Raw genomic sequence first — 14,613 nt, 5'->3', positions numbered from 1 at the left:
AAAGTTTTGCTGGATAGAGCAATCTTGGTTGTAGGTCTTTGGATTTCATGACTTGGAATACCTCTTTCCAGCCCCTTCTTGCCTGTAAGGTCTCTTTTGAGAAATCTGCTGACAGTCTGATGGGGACTCCTTTGTAGGTGACTGTCCCCTTAGCTCTTGCTGCTTCTAGGATTCTCTCCTTCATTTTAATTTTGGCTAATGTAATTATGATGTGCCTTGGTGTGTTCCTTCTTGGGTCCAACTTCTTTGGGACTCTCTGAGCTTCCTGGATTTCCTGGAAGTCTATTTCCTTTGCCAGCTTGGGGGAAATTCTCCTTTATTATTTGTTCAAATAAGTTTTCCACTGGTGGCTGTGCCTTTCCCCCTTCTGGTACCCCTATAATTCGGATGTTGGAGTGTTTAAAGATGTCCTGGAGGTTCCTAAGGCTCTCCTCATTTTTTTGAATTCTTGCTTCTTGACTCTTTTCTGTTTGGCCATTATTTGCTTTCTTCTGGTCCACTCCATTGATTTGAGTCCCAGTTTCCTTTTCATTGCTATTGGTGTCCTGTGCAATTCCATTCATTTCAATTAGTTTCGCCTTCATATATTTGTCTAATTTGTCCGTATAATCAACCAGTTCTGTGAGGATCCTGATGACCAGTGTTTTAAACTGTGCGTCTGAGAGTTTTGCTATTTCTTCATCGCTTAGATCTATGAGTTCTGGGGCTTTGAGATCTTGCAACATTTTTGGTCTGTTCTGGCCCTTTAAGTGTGAGAAGCAGTGCCTTGGACTCCCAGGTCGCTGGGTTGTGACGTTGTATGTGGGGGCGTGGTCAGAGCGGGGAAATGGCGGCACCCTCTGCTGTTTCTCACAGCTGGGTGAGGATTAGCGTCTTAGGTGGTTCACCAGGGCCGTGCCACTCAGAGTCGCTGGGTTATGACGCTGTCTGTATGTGGAGGTGGAGTCAGAGCGGGGGAAATGGCGGCGCCCTCCACTGCCGCTTGCCGCGGGGACCCGCCGGGCCCGGTCCAACCGCCTACTCCCTCGCCTGTCTGCCCGCACACAAATGCGCAACCACAGTCAACACGCAGCACCAACACGCAGCACCGCTCCCCCGCGGTCGCTTGCCTGGTGGCTCGCTCCGGTCGCTCACTAGGTCCAACCCTGTGCCTGGATTCCGCGCCTGAGTCCGTCTGACCGAGTCCTCCTGTGCAATCCCGTTTCACCAGCTGCTGGTTTCGCCCCTTACCGGTCAGGCTGAAGAATTTGTTGTTAACGGACTTCCGAAAAGTTCAATTTTCCGTGTTCTGGCTGTGTTTTCTGTTGCTAATATTTAGTTGTCTCTAAACGTGGTTGTGTGAGAAGGCACGGCACATCCACCTAAGCCTCCATCTTGGCGGAAGTCTAAAACTGTTGTTCTAATTAAGCTGAAACAACAGTATCAAAACTTTCCACCACCCTCAAGGCTCTGGTAGGGTGGAAAAGAACATCATGATCTGCGCACTCTTCACGTTCCTCAGAGCAGCCAGAGTTGTTACTGTGCCGCAGGGAGAGGCAGGAAGGTGGCACGTAGGTTCCGGTCAGCTGCTAACCTTGCGTGTTTCCCTCGCTTCCTTGATTCCGATGGGCTTGCCCTTTCAGCCTAGAAGAACGGGACATTCAGCAAGTGGTAGGCCTTTGCATGTATATCCATCGTGTGGGTGTTGCTTGAACCCCTGGATGAAACTTTTCAGAATGTTGCGTGTGGAATCTTTATGCCTCTGTGTTGTAGTCAGATCCAGAGAGTCGCCCACATAGACTTTCCCCTTGTTAACCCCCCTGTGTCTCATGGTCACAGTCACAGTGAAGAGGGGCAGGAGGGCCTGTCCGCCTTCTGGGACCCATGCTGAGAGACACCCTTTCTTCGAGCCGATGGCAGTGCGGTGTCGTAGTGGGGGGCACGGCGGTAAAGACGGTCTGCACAGACGGGCTCTGTGGCACAGACTCGGGCCGGTCGAGGGGCCTGCCGCGTGCCAGCTCTGTGTTGGGCACCGACACTGCTCATCGTAGGAAGTTTCGACCGAAGGGAGGTCTGACGACAAGAAAGTCAGTTCTTGTCCTCCCGCCGGCGCTTCCCCAAGGCCGGCTTTGTACGCGCGTGTGCGCACACACACACGAGAGTGAGCTCTGCACACACACGGTGTGTTCTGCTTTTCTCCTCTTTCACAAGTCCTCGGCACTTACAGTGTCGTTACATGTTTTGAAATCTAATTTTAGTGACTTGGGCATTTTATTTTTATAGCCAGATCTTGATTTGATTTTTCCTGTTGTTGAATGTTTAGATTGGCTTCAATTAGTTTTATTATATAATAAGTATTCTCTGTATATAAATCTTTAGGCATCTTATTTTGAAAGCGATTCTTAGAGGAAGGGAAATTGGAATTCATGTATTTTTTAAAAGAATGAAAAGTAACAGTGAGATATCATGGCATGCCTGTCAGAACGTGGTAAAAGCCAGAGCATTGATGGCACAGGTGCCAGGAGGACTTGGAGGCACAGGAACCGCCCGCCCCGCCTGGGGCCGGAGGGGGCGCAGCACAGGCGGCCGCTGCGGAGGACGGTTTGGTGGTTTCTTAGATCGGCTGACATGCTGTTAACATAGGATCCCGCGCTTGGGCTCCTTGGTGTTTGCCCAAAGGAGTTGGAAACTTACATCCACGTGGATGTTTATAGCATCCTTATTCCTAATGGCCAAAACTTGAAAGCACCAAGATGCCCTTCAGTTAGTGAATGGATAAATGAAGTGTGGTCCATCCAGACAGTGAATCAGTAAAAAGAAATGAGCTCTCAAGCCGTGGAAAGACGCGGGGGGGACCTTAAATGTTTATGACCAAGTGAAAGAAGACAGTCTGACAGGCCTCACGCTTCCCGATTCCACCTGTGTGGCGTTGTGGAAACGCAGAGCTCTGCAGGCCGTGAAAAGACTGGTGGCCGCAGGTGGGGGCGGGGGTTGGGGTGTGAGGGAGCAGGCAGAGCACAGAGGAGAGTCAGGGCGGTGAGCCTGGGGACGCTGTGACGGCGGGCCCATCCCTACTCGTCTAAACCCCGGGGCGGAGGACACCAGAGCAGGCCCTCGAGTGACCCGCAGACACGGGACGACGGGTCACAGGCTGCTCCTGGGCGGGTCTTGATGACGGGGGAGCTGTGCAAGTGTGGGGTCGGGGGCCGGGCGGCTCTCTGGACCTTCCGCTCAACTGTGCTCTAAACTTAAAACTTCTGCAAGAAACAGGGTCCGGTATTAAGAAGAGAACATGAGCCCTGGCTGGTGTGGCTCAGTGGATTGAGCGTGGGCCTGTAAACCAGACGATCGTGGTTCGATTCCCAGTCAGGGCACATGCCTGGGTTGCAGGTGGTTCCCAGCAGGGGACCCATGAGAGGCAACCATACACTGATATTTCTCCCTCTCTCCTTCCCTTCCCCTCTAAAGATGAATAAATAAAATCTTTTTTAAAAAAAAGAAGAACGTGATATACAGTGAAGGCGTTGTTACAGAGGGGTGAATCAAAGCCTCGGTGCATCCTGGGAAACTTGAGGAAGCTGAGTGTGGATGTACCAGAGCTGGAAGGGAGCAGAGGCCTCCGTCTTGCATCGAGGTCTTTTCTAAGTTCCCTGAGGGGTTGCTTCCTCCCTGAGGGAGGGTGTCATTCTGGCATTCCCCCCCCCCACCCCGTCGATGACCTTTGACCTTTCAGTCCCAGTTTCTCAGGTGAAGGTTCACAGTTAGAGGGTCTGTCTGTCGTAGCCTCGGCTCTAAAGCACACTTCAGGTGCGTGTCTCGGGCGCACTGATGAAGCTCCTTGTGCGCTCTAAAGGCCTCTGGGCTGGACTTCACTCGAGGTCTGAGATCGTTGTAAAGAAACCGAGGAAGACCACGGGCCGTGGCCATTTAGACTCATGGCAGAGGGGGTTCTGATGTAATACTTGAATTTCTGACCCTCCACTTAATACAGTTTCTGTGGTTCAGCTCAGGTTGTATTTCTGCTAATCACACATACTTTTATGTCTCAAATAGTAAGTTCTTTTAATACATAAAAGAGGTTAACTCCAGGGAGGGACAGGTTTTACTCCCCCCGTGTGCTGTCAGCAAACACTCTGATGCGCGGTGGAGGGCAGCGCCCACGCCACGTCACTCAGGCCGTCCAGGCCTGTGCACGGGGACAGTCAGGGTGGTGGTGGCGGAGTCACTCGTGTGGTCCAGAGCGTCGAAGCGGCGGTGCTTCTGTCCTGGAGGGCCCCCCCCCCCGCCCCCGGCTCCCAGGACTTGTTTCTGGAGCCCGGTTCTTCCACCGCCCACTCCTACCTCTGACTTTCTAAATTAAAACAAAAAACCCCAAACATTTTGTTGGGTGGTTGGCTTTTTTTAAAGTTTTCGTTTGTTTCGTCCTGCCGTTCTGTAGATTCTTTCTGCAGAGGTTTTGAGGAAGGAGCCAGTGTCGTTGGTGAGACAGCACCAAGACAGTGCCCGCAGAACCGAGGGTTCTGGGAGGTGGTTATTTCCATGTGTCTTTGCCCAGGCGTCGCTGCTGTGTGTGGTGCAGCGGTCGCTGGTTTCACTCTGGAACCTACTTTGAGCAATGCCTCCTTGATGCTTCAGGGTTGCTTACGAAGGAGGTGGTTCATGCTAGATCCCGTCAACGTTGAGCGCCCTCTTTCTGCACGCTCAGAGTCAAACCAAAGAGAAAAAGGCAAAGCCAGAAAGCGAGATGAGACTCTTCTTTGATGAAAACCAGCCCAGGGCTGTGGGCTGCCTACCCCGTCAGCCATTGTCTTATGAGTCAGACTTTGAGGGAAGCCCTTAACATGGCAGAACACTTGAGTCCAGAGACCTGCTTTCTCAGTTCAGGTGATACCTTTTGTTAAGAGAACATTGCCGCATAGACTCAGGAATGTGAAATTTAAGAAACCCATTGGGTTCTGTATTTTGTTAATCTAAACACTTGTAAAAGATGAGCTGTTTTCAGTGTGGAAAGTTTTTACGGGAAGTTTTTAGAGGCCTTTCTGACAGCCATAAGCAAGTAATCGCAGTTGGCTGACTGGAAGCGTCTGGAGCCTGCCGGCCCCTTGTAACCTGACGACACTGATAACTACGTGAGTCAAAGCAGCACCTCTCACCTGCTCAAAGGGGTCAGGGTGTGCTCAGAGCAGGGGCCTGAAGGAATGGCTCATCAGTTTACAGGGCTCTCAACAGGAGCTCGGGCTGCTGGGCAGAGGGCACAGAGCTCGTTCCCTTTCTGTGAGCAGACACCCTGCACGTGTCCCCCCTGCACCCTCACATGGCTGCTGGGCAGGACCAGTGGGACAGGGTCCGTTGTTGGCAAGAGAGCCCTGGCTGCGGGGGTCAGTGAGCTGGGCACCATCCTGCTCCCTTTAAAAGGGCACGGTTCGATGCCTGGGTGGTGGCCGGGTCCCCAGCTGGGGGCGTGTAAGAGGTTAACTTGGATATTTCTTGTACATCAGTGTTTCTCTTTCTCTTCCTTCCCCTCTGTAAATAAATGCAATCAATCAATCTTTAAAAAATATTGGAGGAAAAGCTGTAGTATTGAGCGGGGGAGGCTGCTACCTAGAACCTGCCATAAAAAAATTCAAGCCTGCTATACGGTGTGTATGTATGATTAACAACTGCAACTTGTCTTTGTTTATTTAGATTTAAAATTTTGCAGATGTGTTATGTATGAACATAAATAATTGTTACCTTTTGAAAACCCAGTGAATTCTCTGTTGTTAAAAAGAGGGGAGGTTCATCAGAATGATTGTTTGTTTCTAGTGTCTGCAGAAGCCACACCTGGCCACAGACACGAAGGACAAGGAGTACAAACCTCACGACATCCCCCAGAGGCAGTCGGTGCCCCCCTTGGAGACGGGCCCGCCCGCCCGCCGGGCCAAGCGCATGAGGGCTGAGGTGAGTCTCCGGCGCCCGCGCCCATCCAGCCCACGTGCCTCGTCTCGTGCCTCGCTTCCCCCGGCAGGTTCTGTGCACTCCAGCTTCTGGGGCGAATGCTGTCGGGGTGGGCAGTCCGAGCGCTGGTTCTAGGCTGTGCCGCCCCACAGACGGCTGCGGCGCTGGTGGCAGGCAGGGTGCTGTGCGGCTTGCCTGGGGCTGTCACCAAGTCAGGCGACTCACTGGAGTAAGGCTAGGAGATGCGAAGCTGGGGAGATTTTTGCTGAAAAGAACTTCTTTAAAAAGAGAGAAGTTAGAAGATAGAAAAGAAGATAGTTAGATAGAAGATAGTTAGAAGATAGAAGATAGTTAGAAGATAGAAAGCTGGTTTTCTCAGGCTTCTCAAAAGGAGTGCAGTCCCTCGGGCAAAAGTGAGGCTGAGACAGAGACTGGGCAGCATGGGGAGAGGGGAGCAGTGAATGTGGGAGCCACCTGGGATCGGGGCAGAGAGACAAGGTGAGGGAGACCTTTTGCGCAGGGCGTGTCTGTGTCTGCCCGAGAGGCCCCCTGGGCAAGGGAGGGGTGTGGGTGTGTTTGGTTCCCAGACAGCACGGGGTGGCTCCAGCCCAACCCAGGGGCCTGTGGAGCGAGGTGACACTGGACAGCGGTGCGGGCGGAGCCCCTGGGAGGCCGCCTCCTGGTGCCTCAGCTCTGAGTCAGTCTCTGGTGTTCAGTAGTTGGAGAGGGTGAGGAAAAACAAGCCATTTTGTTTTCTGAGGAAATGGATAAATAAGGGAATTGCTTTCCACTTAGATAAGTTGGAGCTGGGGGAGATGTAGCAGCTGTAGTTTTCTGAGTAGAGACTTCCTCAGAATTGGAAAATATGGTTATTTGAAGCCTGTTAGCATGCTTAAAAAGTTAAGGTTTCATTAGTCTGAAGTCAGTCCTTGTTCAAGAACGTCTTGATCTTTCCTGTTTAAGACACGCCCTTATCCGGGGTCTGCCTGCACACGTGTGGTGCTGGTGACAGTGACCTGGGGGGGTTCTCATAGCCGTGGACACCCTGCAAGTGCACTGTGTGATCAGGGGCAGTGACCACGTCAGGCTCCAAAAACACTTTGGCGGGGCAGATCACAAACACTGTTTTGTGCTATCAGTAAGCATTAGCACTTCAAGAAATAATGTCAATTATGAGTGAAAAGACATTTGAAACTAACAGAAAGGGAGACTGGCTTATGTGCCCTTGATGACGAGGGAGTCCCAGGAGACCCAGCGATGGCAGAGAGGTGGGTGGTAGTGACTGCAGTAAGGGAGCCAGTAGCGGGTGAGCGTAGAAGTGAGCTTTCCGCACACACTGGCCACCGTTGAAGAGCCGGCAGCCTCGGCAGGCTTGCAGGTGGAGGCTCAGGCTCTGCGGGGACCAAGGCAAGCACTGGGGGAGAAGAGCTGTTCTGCGTCCGGGTGGTGAGGCTGCCCACAGTCTGCTCCTGGCCCTTTCACTGTCCCCTGTGCTTTGACTCTTGTAGTGCCCGAGATTCCTCCTCTGTTCCTTCCACAGCAGTGCTCCCGAGGGCCAGGGCTCGGAGGAGTAGGTCCTGTTAAGTATGTCCTATTAATAGAGACAGTTGATAGGATTATAGTCGCTTTGGGATTCCAGTGGGATTTTAGAAGAATTACTTGTTTTTAAAGAAAATATTTATGTGTATCACAACTTTTTTTGAGGCCATGAATATTAAAATAGAACTGGAGGAGACCACGGAAGCCAGAACTCATAACCTCAGACGTCGAATGGGTTGCCCAACTCCAAAGTATGAAAACGGTAAGAAAATTTATCTGCAAAAAGGAAAGTAATAAAAAGTAAACGAGTAAAAACGATGATTTGTTAGTTAAGAAAACACTGGAGCAACTGTGACCTGCCGATCACTGGCTGGGCCTTCAGAAATGGAGTCTTCGCGTATGAACGTCCTCATCGTCCAGTCCCAGCCGACAGGGAAACGGGCGGGGGGGCCGTCGGGGTGGAGCGTGTCCCGCGGCTGGCACTGGCTGCTCCTCTGGATGACAGTCTCTGCCGGACTCGTCTCGGTGTGGCGGGTGGACTTGCTTTGGGAGTCGGGGTGGAGCTGGCAGGTGCTTGCCTGGCCTCGGCCAGGTGCCAGTCACCGGGAAGCCTGGCACGTGGAGTGGAAGCCCTGGCTCCCTCATGGGCAGGGCACTCGGGTGCCAGAGCTGCTGACGTCGGGGCCCCGCGCTCGGGGAGTCGGCCAGGGGCAGCACAGAGTCAGGGGAAGGGACCCGAGAGAGCAGCTCTGAGTCCCCGCTCGGCCGCTTCCTCGTCTAGTGTTCGACCTTAGAGATACTCCTTGACAGCCATTGATGACAATGTTCTCATCTCTGGAATGGATTTGTTGCAAAGGATTAAATAATGGGTGGGAAGCATTTAGCACAGGGCCTACCCCAGGGCAGTTCATTGACGGACACCAGTGTTTCAGCCTAAAGCCTCTGGGACCAGGAAGCAGGCGAGGTGAGGGGACTCGGGGCTGGAGGCTGGTCTGAACGGGAGGGGGTCCAGCTAGGGAGTCTCAGGCCCTCCCAGGCCTGGTCAGAGGACTTGCTTGTCTCAGTGTATGTTCTTGTATTTTCAATTGAATTTATTGAGCTGACATTGGTTAATAAAATTGCAGGGTTTAAGTGTGCAATTCTTTAATGCATCACCTGTGTACTGTATTGTGTGTTCACCACCCTGTCTCTTTCCATCACCATTTATCCCCCTTTGCCGTCTTGCCCCTCCCCCATAACGTGTTGTTCTAATGGCATAGAAATCTGAGCGGCATCTCCACTGTGCACCCACACCTCGCACTTTAAGTGGGGTGAGACTCGGCACTTGTCATGAAGGCAGCAGTGGACAGAGCAACACTGGTGCCACCGCTGCCTCGTGCAAAGACACATGGCAGTGCGCTCGTGTGTCACGTGTGTTTGAGGAGGGAGGGTCGGGGGTCAGGCTGAGAAAAGCACAGAAAGAGCTAGCTAACTTGGATTACCTCTTGCAGAGAAAGAAGTAAAAAGCTGCATCAAGCAAGAACCCATTGAGAAGAAAGAGCATGTTGTAGAGAGCGAGAGGGAGAAGCCCAAGAGTCGACCTAAGAAAACCACCAGTGCTGTGAGTGGATGCCTTCTAACACTCTGATCCTAGTTCACACGCGTGCGCCTGACAGGTCTGGCGGCCAGCAGTGCAGCGGCCGCGTCAGGTCCGCCTCTCCTGCCAGTTTGTGGAGGAGGGAGCTTGCAAAGGCACAAGGAGAATGGTGGCATCTGGGCTCTGAGGGCCACTTTGTGGAGGCCAGTTGAGCACCACATGGTGCTGATTTGTAGGCTTGCTCACCCATTGCTGGCCCGCCTCCAGGTGCGCTGAAGGCTGGAACCAAAGTCAAGTTGATGTTTTCCAGCTCTGGACAGCACGTGTGGGCAGTCTGTCTGGGAGGGGAGCCTCCCTGCGCACAGGGCCCTGGAGGGGGCTGGTCATCTGAAGTAGGCGGTGGGGGGGGGGCCTGGATCTCATCTCCATTCAGTCGATGCCTAGAGTTGCAGGCTCTGGTGGACGCTCAGCACCCCATGTTCTGTACCTGTGTCGTGGCTACAGGTGGACCTGTACGTTTGCCTCTTGTGTGGCAGTGGCAGCGACGAGGACCGGCTCCTCTTGTGCGACGGGTGTGATGACAGCTACCACACCTTCTGCTTGATCCCACCCCTCCATGATGTTCCCAAGGGAGACTGGAGGTGTCCCAAGTGTTTGGCTCAGGTGAGAGTCAGCAGCTGGGGCAGCAGCAGGACGTTCGGTGCTGTTCTTAGCCTTTGGGTTTGCACTTGGTGACTGACAGTTGTGGGGGCCTTAGAAGCACTGGGCTAGCCCTGCCCAGAAAGGAGGTCTTGGAAGTGAGTTTCACAGCTGCGCGGGGAGCTAAGAGGCAGAAAAACTCTTAATAACTACACTTAAGTTTTTTTTCTTTGAGGGAAAAAACACTGTATGCTCTTTGCAGAGATTCTTAAATCCCAAATGACTTTAAAAACAAAAGTGTGATTTTATAATCCATACCACACATAACCACTGTTGATATTTTGATGTGTATTCATCCAGACTTTTTAAAAAATTTTAAATGAATGCAGTTGTGCTACATAAGCAATTTCAGTCGTCTGTTTTCATATGTATATAAACAAAAATCTCTCTTTTCTCTCACAGGAGTGTAGTAAGCCGCAAGAAGCATTTGGCTTTGAGCAAGCAGCCCGGGACTACACCCTCCGCACGTTTGGGGAGATGGCAGATGCGTTCAAGTCTGATTACTTCAACATGCCAGTGCACGTATGTACACAGATGCTGCTGTGACTGAGGGTTTCAGTAACTTTTTAGAAAGGCAGGTCTGGAGAGAAATTGGAGGTGGCACTTTTCTCCGACAGTCAGTATCATGCACAGCGAAACCTTGGTTTGTTCGGGGGCGTTAAAATCCCACCGCACTTTAAAGTGCATTCTGAGTTTTCACTTGATTTTCTAGAGAGAGGCTTTTCCACGTAAGCCATAGAGCAGCTGTAACAGTACAATATACGAAGTCTCCAGTAATCTTTTCGGCTCAGCAAATGCAATTTAAAGAAAACTTCACAGGGTTCATTGAATGACTCCGCGGGCCACGCAGTGTGCCGTGCGTGGGGAACACGTTTGCACGCTGTCCGTCACCATGAGGTGCCGCGCTCTGCTCCCGTGAGCACGCCAGCGTTTCAGTGCTTTTCTGCCGTGATTCTGGGTGCGCCGGCGGGGTGTTCTGACCACCGATGAAGTGCTTCAGCAGGCACTTCTGCGTGTTGGTCTTTTTAGCTGCACTCTGTTCTCGGGATGGTTACTGAGGTCGGGCGAGAGTGACTGGCTGTTCCCTGCCACCATAGTTGTTGCAGTGACTGTGGGCCTGGCGGCACTAGCGTTAGCTGGGAGGTTGCTGCAAGTGTTTGTTTAATGGGACCGTAAATCCAGATCACGCTCTGCTTGACTTTTCCATTCTTTTCCCCCTTGTGCCTTGTATTATTCCCCACGTGTCTGCTTAGCCAGTCCCCGTGACTTGTCTGTGTCTTTTCCATCTGCGCTTGGCTTTTTATTTTACTTAAAAGACAGGATTTTTCGAGATGGACACAAGTCAGGTGAACCACAGACCCCAGGCACTCGGTCTGGGTGCTTGGTGCATCGGTGCACGCTCTTGTTCACAGTCTGCACCATCTGTTCTATGGTCGCCATGTTGCCCTCAGCCAGGGCCAGTGGAAGGGCGAGTGGGGGCCTCGGGCGATGTGCCGGGCCACCTCGAAGGGCCGAGCGCCACTCAGCCCGGAGACCGTGCGAGTTACCTGTCTGAGCAGAACTGTGCCTGCAGCTTGGGAGTGTCAGTGTGCTGCGCTCCTCGGCTCCTTTACCGCAGTGGCCAGGTCTGCCACAGGAACAGGAGGGCCTGGTGGCTACTCCCCGTTACCATGTCAATGCCTGCTGGGAAACAGTGGGAGCTGCCTGGGGCCACCGTGGACCTCAGCACAAGGACTGCTCTCAGGGCACCGGCCCGTGGTCCTGTCTCTCAGCTCATCCGGTCAGGGGGACACTGAGAGCTGGTGTTGGAGAAGGTGCATTTTTTTCTCACGGTTTTTCTTCCAGATGGTTCCCACAGAACTGGTTGAGAAAGAATTTTGGCGGCTGGTGAGCACCATCGAGGAGGACGTCACGGTCGAGTACGGAGCCGACATCGCCTCGAAGGAGTTTGGCAGTGGCTTCCCTGTCCGCGACGGGAAGGCCAGGCTCTCCCCCGAGGAGGAGGTGGGCGCATCTTTGACGGGGTCTGCTGGGCGTGAGGTGGCCTTCGCGGCAGCCTCGCTGCGAAAACCAGGTGTAGCCTGGAGCTTGAGTTACTAATGCAGTTTCCACGTGGTTGTTTTGAAGTGGTTTATGATTGCTTTCAGAAGATCGTTGGTCACCAGGTTTCTAATGATTTCCAGCAGAGCACCGAGCGCCCACGGGAGCGTCCCGGTCCCAGCGGTGCCGCTGCACTGCGGTGACAGGGGACGGCCCTGCCCTCCCTTGGCCGTCAGAGCCTGTTACCTCGGTTTCTCCTTCCGAAGGGAGTCTGAGGAATTGAAACCAGACCTACTTATCTTCATTTTAGTTTTTGAAAGATGTTACGTATTTATTTTCAGAGAGAGGGGAAGGGAGGGACAAAGAGAGGGAGAGGAATGTTGAGCAAGAGAAACACCAGTTGATTGCCTCTCGCATGCCCGCCACCGGGGACCTGCAACCCAGGCCTGTGCCCTGACTGGGAGGCGAACCCGTGACCTTTGGGTTCACAGGCTGATGCTCAGTCCTCTTTCTGAGCTACACCAGCCAGCATCAGACCTTACTTATCAATGAACTTGAAGGTTTGAGTCCGTTACTTCCCATAATGACCCCCCACAGTAGCCAACTCCTAGGAAGGTTTCTGTTTAGTAAGAAGTCAGAGGGGTTTTTTGGTAAACTTTTGGAAATCTGACATATGAACAGAGAGGTACATAATCGTATGTGCTCAGTTTGATGAAGTTTCATGGCCTGAACACACCCGTGTAACTGCTGGAAGAAGCAGGACATGACCACATCCCCCCAGAAGCCCCTCCCTGTCCCCTCACTACTGTCCCTGTCTCAGAACAAGCCCCTGACAGCACTGTCCTGGCTCTTCTGCAGCCGGTAGAAAAGAGGCACATACAGCGCGGGCTGTGCAGGTCCATGTGTGTGAAGCTTAACACAGCAGAGGTGGTCCTCGGTGTCCAAGGGGTCAGTGTTGCGGCTTCACCCGCCTGCTGCCCTGACATCTGAAGTGTTGGCATGACACAGCTAAGTCTGTTCACTGTCTTGCTTCTGTGTTTTAGGAGTATCTTGATAGTGGCTGGAATTTGAACAACATGCCCGTGATGGAGCAGTCGGTCCTGGCGCACATCACCGCCGACATATGTGGCATGAAGCTGCCCTGGCTGTACGTGGGCATGTGCTTCTCCTCGTTCTGCTGGCATATCGAAGACCACTGGAGCTACTCGATCAACTACCTGCACTGGTGGGTGCCCTGGGGACCCAGGCTCAGGGTGCAGGCTGGCCGCGGCAGCTCCCACCCCAGCTGTGTCTCAGCTCAGACGCATGTCTGAGCTGTGCCATGTCCCTGTGTGGCTGTGTGTGGTGGTGACTTTGGGCATGTGTGTGATCGAGAGAAACTACTAGAAGTCCACGCTTAGGTGTTTGGACACCGATTGATACTTATACTGCATTTCCAGGGGTGAGCCGAAAACCTGGTACGGTGTCCCTGGGTACGCCGCCGAGCAGCTGGAAGACGTGATGAAGAGACTGGCCCCGGAGCTCTTTGTGTCCCAGCCAGACCTGCTGCACCAGCTCGTGACCATCATGAACCCCAACACCCTGATGACGCACGACGTTCCCGTAGGCGCTCGGCCGGCCCTCCCCTCCCCCACCCCCACCCCCACCCCCAGGGCTCCCTGTTCCTGTGCGACTTGACGCCACGTTGCGTTGGGGATCCTCAGACACTGCAAAGACTAATTCGTTGTTGCCGATAACTAGGCTGCTGCAGCAGCCTCACTTCACAAGTCACAACTGTGACACTTTCTTTTTGTCTCCAATCCCATTGTCTCTTGTCCACTCGCAGGTCACGTGGCCGTCCCCACTGCCTACTCTGCACCATGGTTTTTGTTTATAACTCACTTTTTCACTGCAACAAAACAAAAACCTGAAACACACGTCACTTGTCAGTATAAATACTGTGAGAAAGGCCAGGTTCTGTTATGATTAGATCTAAACTCTAACGTTGGAATCCTTCATGCTCTGTCCGCGTACTTTAAAAAAATAATTTATTGAACCTACTGGGTGTGAATTTTGAATGATGAACTGAAGTGACATGTTGGGTAGGGCTTGATTGTGTTACTCCTTCACTCCCAGTAAAGCATATTTTAAAAGAACATTTGTTTTAAGGTCTTAAGCTTGGAACTGGGCTTCTCACTCTAGACAGGGGCTGTTGGTGATGTTTCTTCTGAGCTTTCTGTGAAATGACGCTTGCTTGAGTAGCAGTGGCTCCTTGTGGAGAGGACACTGAAAATCGTGGGGCGGCGGGGGTGAGGTGTAGGAAGCTGCAGAGCCTGTCTCGGCCGAATCGGACATGAATGGTGCATTTCCAGTGCAGATGTGAATTCTTGATCTTGTTGTAGCCTGAATTTTATGCTTTTGGGTCCATAGGCCAGTAATTGGGGTCGGGTAGAAAGGACTTTATTTGAGGGATCATAAAATAGCTTAGTAAAGAAGGACCAGTCACTACGAAAGCACCACCGACTCCTCATTGTTGGTATTACCCCCTCATGCTGATTGCCCTTTCTGATTTGTTGTGAGTGTCTGGCCATGGCCATGGCCATGTGGGGTTCGACTTTGGACGTTCAGATCAGTGAGTGAACTCCTGCCTTTGGGAGCTGACACTGGAAGAGGAGAGACAGACAACGGAAGGGTGATGTGGCTTGACAGTGGGTCACGTGGGAGGCTGCGGACCCACTGACTGGAGAACCAGGCTCCAAAACGGTGTTTGAACGAGGACTTGGAGCTCCAGTGAGGAGGGAGTGTGTCTGGGCAGACGCACGTGAGGACTATGTAAGGCAGCGCTGGGGGAGGGAGAAGAGTTC

General features: G+C 52.6%; 1 protein-coding gene and 1 non-coding gene across 2 annotated transcripts in view; both read left to right on the top strand.

Moving 5' to 3' along the window:
- Window positions 1-14,613, top strand: part of KDM5B (lysine demethylase 5B) — a 50,272-nt gene that overhangs the window by 17,900 nt on the left and 17,759 nt on the right. Inside the window, exons 5-12 of the mRNA XM_037160876.2 lie at window positions 5,785-5,919; window positions 7,621-7,717; window positions 8,946-9,055; window positions 9,536-9,694; window positions 10,133-10,252; window positions 11,576-11,734; window positions 12,814-12,995; window positions 13,210-13,372. Of these exons, the coding sequence (XP_037016771.2) occupies window positions 5,785-5,919; window positions 7,621-7,717; window positions 8,946-9,055; window positions 9,536-9,694; window positions 10,133-10,252; window positions 11,576-11,734; window positions 12,814-12,995; window positions 13,210-13,372 (1,125 nt within the window). The remainder of the gene's footprint in view (window positions 1-5,784; window positions 5,920-7,620; window positions 7,718-8,945; window positions 9,056-9,535; window positions 9,695-10,132; window positions 10,253-11,575; window positions 11,735-12,813; window positions 12,996-13,209; window positions 13,373-14,613) is intronic.
- On the top strand, window positions 5,148-5,274 carry LOC119060844 (small nucleolar RNA SNORA11). Its single transcript, XR_005084675.2, has one exon. It is a non-coding gene; the product is annotated as a small nucleolar RNA SNORA11 (small nucleolar RNA).

The sequence above is a fragment of the Artibeus jamaicensis genome, unplaced genomic scaffold (assembly GCF_021234435.1).
Source record: "Artibeus jamaicensis isolate MK-2021 breed Jamaican fruit bat unplaced genomic scaffold, CSHL_Jam_final scaffold_754, whole genome shotgun sequence".
NCBI lineage: Eukaryota > Metazoa > Chordata > Mammalia > Chiroptera > Phyllostomidae > Artibeus > Artibeus jamaicensis.
Note: the sequence above shows the minus strand (reverse complement) of the source record. Positions and strands in the feature narration are given on the sequence as shown.